This window comes from Colius striatus, chromosome 15 (genome assembly GCF_028858725.1).
Source record: "Colius striatus isolate bColStr4 chromosome 15, bColStr4.1.hap1, whole genome shotgun sequence".
Classification (NCBI taxonomy): domain Eukaryota; kingdom Metazoa; phylum Chordata; class Aves; order Coliiformes; family Coliidae; genus Colius; species Colius striatus.
Genome location: NC_084773.1, coordinates 3,429,041 through 3,435,229, shown reverse-complemented (window position 1 = coordinate 3,435,229; position 6,189 = coordinate 3,429,041). Strand labels below are relative to the sequence as shown.

Sequence of the window (6,189 nt, the reverse complement as noted above, 5' to 3'; positions counted from 1 at the left end):
GAAAACCTTATGATCTGCAACACACTTTGTAGTAGAGGCATTTTTAACTGGGGCTGTCTAGTCTAGAAAAGAGAAGACTGAGGGGGGAATCTCATTAATATTTACAAATATCTAAATGGTGGGTATCAGGAGGTTGGGACATCCCTTTTTTCTGTAGTGGCTAGCAACAGGACAAGGGGTGATGGGATGAAGCTGAACACAAAAAGTTCCATTTAAACATAAGAAAAAACTATTTCACTGGCCCAGGCTGCCCAGGGAGGGTGTGGAGGCTCCTTCTTTGGAGGTCTTCAAGACCCTCCTGGACATATTCCTATGCAACCTGATCTAGGTGAACCTGCTTCTGCAGGGGGGTTGGACTGGATGATCTCTAAAGGTCCCTTCCAAGCCCTACCATTCTATCATTCTATGACTTTTATCCAGTACAATAGAAACAGCTGGGATGTCATTGCAACTGCAGTCATTGATACAGCCTCAGGATTTGTACTAGAATGGCAGTTTGCAGCACTAACAGCTTCTCCAGCTTGATGTATTTCAGTAGTTAAACAAGAACTCTCCCTTTTCCAAAATATTTGTACTCAGTACTGTAAATGGCTAATATTTAGAGTTAAAAATAGACCAGTTAAAAATATAGATAAATTATACATGCCTCAACTGTTAGATGGTAATATATAAAATTGAGATCCAAACAAGTACTTTGGCAGAATCAAAGTAAGCACACTTGAAAATAATACACTGCCTATGAATCATGTAGACAAAAGTAGCTTTGTGGAGAGACAAGGCACCAAAACAAGCAGTTGAACATTACCTTAGCAGTCAGACTTGGCAGTACTCACATGCATTTGCAGGTGGAGTTAACAGCTCCAATTCCTGGCACCACATGCTGGGGCATAGAGACCAGGTCAGTATTGGTTAAATGGGTGTAGTTAATTAACAAGGACTTCTGCATATCCTCAGGTGCCACTGGCGTAGTCTTTCTGAGGTTCATGTTAGGCATGTGAAATGTTACCTCCACACAGTCCATGTAACTGGGCAGTGCAGACATTGGGTGCTTTTTGATTCCATAGATGGTTTCAATGAAAATGCAGTTGTAATTATAGCCAACCAATTCAGCTTGGAGAAGGTTCTGGAGAGAAAGCCTAAGGTCCCTAAAGGGACAACAATCAAGGTGGGGAGAGACTTTTTAGCCAAGGCAAAATGGCTCGAAACAGAGAGATTTAGATGAGATAAATAAGAGCGTCACAGGCTCTTGCCTCTGAGGGCGGTGAAGTCCTGGCACGGGCTGCCCCATCCCTGGCAGTGCTGTGGGGCACGTTGGATGCGGCTTGGAGCAGCCTGGGCTGGGAAGTGTCGCAGCCCGGGGTACGGTATGAGCTCTGAGGTCCCACCACGTACACCATGCAGTGAAAAGGCCATAAAGCTCTATGTAGTAACTACGGGCGCTGACCCACCTCTCGCCCCGGCAGCCGCTCCCCGCCGCCTCGAGCCCTGCATGCGCCGCCCCGCTACGGCCGCGGGGGAACGCGGGGCCGCGATGGCCAGGAGCCACGCGAGCGCCAGGAGCCACGCTCCCGCAGCCGCCGCTCACGGCCATTGGCCTCGCGGCGCCGCCCGCTCCCGCGATTCTCGCCCCTGAGTGATCGGAGGGGAAAAGGCTTCGCCCCGCCATTTCTGACGGGCGCGCGCTGCCGCCTGTGGTGGTGACGAGCGGCGACCACTCCGCGCTCAGCGCAACGATCCGGGGCCGCGGCCTCTCCGCCCTCAGCGCAACGATCCCGGGGCCTCGGCCGCTCCGCGCTCAGCGCAACGATCCGGGGCCGCGGCCTCTCCGCCCTCAGCGCAACGATCCAGGGGCCGCGCCCGCTCCGCGCTCAGCGCAACGATCCCGGGGCCGCGCCCGCTCCGCCCTCAGCGAGAGGCCTTTCTGCTTCGCGTGTGACCCACTTCACTTCGACCCTGTGCTCACCGGTGCTCATGGGTGTATCAGCAACCACAGCAGCACTAGAGGCGGTGGAGAAAAATCCTGCTTTGATTTTAGGACACCAGTTTTGTGTCTTTGTGCCACAGGGAGTAGAAATACCAGTGCAGCACTGTGTGACTCGAGCTCCCTCGCCACGCTGAGCACTGGGGGCAGGAGCTGCTTTCCATGAAGGTAGGCAGGCAGGCCATGGCACTGCAGGAAACGTTCCCTCAGGCCACGGGCCCTCTGCAGCCCGTGTGAGGGGCTGCTTGGGCTCCTGCCACTGCCTCCCACCCTGAGACGAACAGAGATGCCCCAGCTTTGTCTCCTTTCAGTGCCTTTATTAATGAGATAAGAAAAAACACAGACACACAAACATACATTCTCCTATGTTTCTATATCTATTTCTCTTCTATTTCTTCATCTGCTAAGGGCTAAAGGGTAGGTTTGGGTCAGCACACGGCCCAGCCCTTCCCTGGTGTTGCCAGCCTCAGGCCTTGCTGGAACCCTGAGGCAGAGGGTTTGGGCTGGGTGAGGGTGGTTTAGGTTCAGGCTAAGTTTGGTGCTGCAGGTGGGCTGGTGCTGGGCTGGGGAACACAGGGCTGTAGGGAGGGGCTGCTGCTCCAGGCTGCAGTGGCTCCTCCAGCCTTTGGGTCCCACTCAGTGACGCATGAACTGACTGACCCCAGTCTGGATCAGGCGGTCAATGTGCTGCTGCGTTTGGGTAGATTCCTTCTTGAAGTGCCTGTGTAGAGAGGAAAGGCCAATTATAGCATCTAGCAGCAGCAGTAAACCTCGGCAGACCTCTTTGGTCAACAAGTACCTCACCACTCCACAGCAGCCTGAACAGAAAGAGCTCGTGCTACCAGCAGCCGTGGAGCAGCAGTTGAGGGAGAAGCAGCGACTCACCGATTCATCCACCAGCGGATACTGATCCAGCAGATCACCAGTACCAGAGGGATGCAGACCAGAGCCACTGCTGTGCCTATCATACAATGCCATCGCAAGTCTTCGGGACACATCACATTTGGGGTTTCCTTCTCATGTGCTTTTCCCCTTTGGGTATTCTTGTAGTCCACATCTGCAGGAGCAATATGGAAGGTTAGTCCATGCTGTGCGCTGCTGGCAGCCTGCAGCTCGATTGAGATGGGCAGGAAGTTCTGTTTCCCAGCAAGGCTGGTGCCTGGGGGCTCCCTCCGACCCACTGGCAGGTTCTGCCTAATCTGTGAGTCAGGGCATTGCTTGGGACCTCAGCTTAGGGCAGGGATCCCGCCCTGTCAGCGGGCTCTTCAGCACTCACCTGGCATGCCCATGGCTTTATTCGTGACTGTTTCTTCACCAAAGTGTCTCTGGTAGCCTTTTCCCGTCAGAAACATGTTCTGAATATCCCGTAGCTCAGGCCCTTGAGAAAGGAAGCAGGACAGTTGGATCAGCTGGAACTGTTCCTCATCAGGCAGACAGCTTCTTCAGGAGACAAGGATCTCAAATCTCCAGTTGCCGAGTCTCAGGGCAAAGCAGAGGGAGATCAACCCACCGTGGTCTGCCTTCATCTCCTTCAGGATGTCCCCGATGAGTTTCGGCACATTCAGGAACTTTCTTTGTTTGCGCTGGGACTTGCGTGGTGCAGAACCTTAATGGAAGGTACTCGGTTGAGTGTCAGAGCAATAAAACACAGGAAAGCAGTGCACAGCCCGCGAGGCTGGCAGAGACGGAGAGCTCACCCCTGCGCCGCCAGCCAGGCTTCAGCGCTTCCTCCAGACGATAGGCTGGGAATGTCTTCACCGCGGGCAAGTCTGCAAGAAATGCCCCAGTAGCCTCATCAGCAGCTGCGACCCCCAGCCCAGCACTGGCTGGCGGCAGCGCCTCGGGGCCACACACACAGAGGGCACCCGCCGGGCTCTCCGGCAGCTCAGGCTGCCAGTGGCCTGCCCAGAGCCTGGCGGGGAAGAGTTCCCACGCACAGCACTCAGCACGACCCGGCCCTCTGTGCTCTGCTCCAGGGCTGCGCAGAGCCTGCAGAAGGAGCCACTTGCGCTTCACGCAGGAAGACCATTAAAAGGTGAAGGTTCCTTCCTCCCACCCATGGAGCTGCTCTCGAGCTCCAGGACAGCAACAGGTCAAGAGGCCTCCGGGATGCTGTGAGCCATGAGAGGTGTCAGGAAGGTGACACGGGGCTGTGCTGCTGCCACATTGCCAGTTCTTTAAGGGAACGGGACACTGAGAACTCACCTCCGGGATCTTCCAATTTCTCCAGGACAACATCTGCTGGAGAAGGTTGGTAATCGTTCCTGTTGACCTCATCTGGAAAGAAGCAGAGACAAGAAACCTTTCCAGTGTGTGTTGGGACCCGTTTCTGCCTTAGTGCACTGCAGGCACTGGAAGGGGGTCAAGGAATGTGGTGGGAGCTGTTCATGGGCTCCAGGAAAACAAAAGGCCGAGAAGCCTCTGGGATGCCGTGAGCCATGAGTGGTGTCAGGAAGGTGACACGTGGCTGTGCTGCCAGTTGCCATTGCCGGTTCTTTCAGGGGATGGGACACTGAGAACTCACCTCTGGGATCTCCAAGTTTCTTCAACACAACATCCACTGGAAAAGGTGGGTAATCATTCTTGTGTGCCCCACCTGGAAGGAAAGAGAGATGAGCAACCTTTACAGTGTGTGTTGAGACCTGCTTCTGCCCTAGTGCACTGCCGGCACTGGAATGGGGTCAGGGAACAAGGTGGGAGCTGTTCTCAGTCTCCATGACAGCAAAAGGCCAAGAAGCCTCCAGGATACCATGAGCTATGAGAGGTGTCAGGAATGTGACACGTGGCTGTGCTGCCAGTTGCCACTGACAGTTCTTTCAGGGGATGGGACACTGAGAACTCACCTCTGGGATCTCCAAGTTTCTCCAGCACAACATTTGCCGGAGAATGTGAGTAATCATTCCTGTCAGCCTCACCTAGAAGGAAGCAGAGACAAGAAACCTTTTCAGTGTTTGTTGGGACCCACTTTTGCCTTAGTGCACTGCAGGCACTGGAAAGGGGTCAGGGAACGTGGTGGGAGCTGTTCATGGGCTCCAGGAAAACAAAAGGCCAAGAAGCCTCTGGGATGCCGTGAGCCATGAGTGGTGTCAGGAAGGTGACACGTGGCTGTGCTGCCAGTTGCCATTGCCGGTTCTTTCAGGGGATGGGACACTGAGAACTCACCTCTGGGATCTCCAAGTTTCTCCAGCACAACATCCACTGGAAAAGGTGGGTAATCTTTCTTGTCAGCCTCACCTGGAAAGAAGTAGAGATAAGAAACCTTTCCAGTGTGTGTTGGGACCTCATTCTGCCTTAGTGCACTGCTGGCACTGGAATGGGGTCAGGGAAAGTGGTAGAAGCTGTTCATGGGCTCCAGGACAGCTGCAGGGAGGCCTGGTGACTTCTTGGCTGCCACCAGGCAGCTATCCAACCCCTCTTTCCCAGCTGGCCACCTGCAGTAGTCCTTGGTCAATGTGTGGACCAAGATACAGCCCCTTGGGGCCCTATTACCTGGAGAGCTCTCACACACAGAGCTGTCCCTAAAGCCCATCAGGAGAAGAGCCATCACCCGCGCTGCATGGATAGAAGAGCCCACAGCCCGGGAGAGGCTGCATCAGCACCGCTGCTTACCTGCTCCTCTCCTTCGCCATGTAGCAGCCTGGGCACCCCCGGCATGCAGGGCTGTGAGGAAGAGGAGGACAAAGAGGAGGCTGCAGGTGAATTCCATTGGATCTCTGTGCTTGCACAGTGCTGCTGCTGCTGCTACTGTGGCTGCCAAAGTGAGGACCAGGGCTGAGAGGTTGGTGCTTGTGGCTGGTGCATTAGCACAGAGATGTGTGACCTCACAGCCCCACTGTGACATCAAGGCCAGGCCGAGGCCCTGTTGGGGGGCAGCTCTCAGGGCAGCCCTGGAGCAGCATCTGAGCACAGCCATCAGGCAGCCGAGTCCACAGTCAGGGTCACAGCCCTGTGATTTGGGCATTGTTACAGGATCAGTGAGGAGTTCACTGATTTCAGGCCACCAGTTGCGTGTCGTCGTGCCACAGGCCCCGCGCGCGCACAGGACGCGCTCCCGCAGCCGCCGCAGCCGCAGCCGCCGCTCCTCCGCCGCCGCTCACGCCCATTGGCCCCGCGGCAGCGCCGCCTTCCCGCGATTCTCGCCCCTGACTGATCGGAGGGGAAAAGGCTTCGCCCCGCCATTTCTGACGGGCGCGCGCTGCCGCCTGTGG

General features: G+C 55.5%; 1 protein-coding gene across 1 annotated transcript; it reads right to left on the bottom strand.

The window, feature by feature from the left end:
* Positions 1 to 2,333: 2,333 nt before the first annotated feature.
* Positions 2,334 to 6,160, bottom strand: LOC133626869 (uncharacterized). The gene is made up of 11 exons (XM_062008657.1): positions 6,022 to 6,160; positions 5,591 to 5,731; positions 5,144 to 5,215; positions 4,825 to 4,896; positions 4,506 to 4,577; positions 4,187 to 4,258; positions 3,679 to 3,750; positions 3,492 to 3,587; positions 3,258 to 3,359; positions 2,867 to 3,038; positions 2,334 to 2,702 (listed from the first exon to the last, which is right to left on the bottom strand). The coding sequence occupies exons 1-11, from the start codon at positions 6,158 to 6,160 to the stop codon at positions 2,618 to 2,620; spliced, it is 1,095 nt and encodes a 364-aa protein (XP_061864641.1). The 3' UTR covers positions 2,334 to 2,617.
* Between the last annotated feature and the right edge of the window lie 29 nt (positions 6,161 to 6,189).

Excerpts from the sequence above, each read along its gene's own strand:
- LOC133626869 (XM_062008657.1), bottom strand. The coding sequence starts at position 6,160 with ATGGCGGGGCGAAGCCTTTTCCCCTCCGATCAGTCAGGGGCGAGAATC. Across the intron at positions 4,578-4,824 it reads GAAACTTGGAGATCCCAGAG|GTGGGGCACACAAGAATGAT; the intron begins GTGAGTTCTCAG and ends CTTTCCTTCCAG. Across the intron at positions 4,259-4,505 it reads GAAACTTGGAGATCCCAGAG|ATGAGGTCAACAGGAACGAT; the intron begins GTGAGTTCTCAG and ends GCTTCTTTCCAG.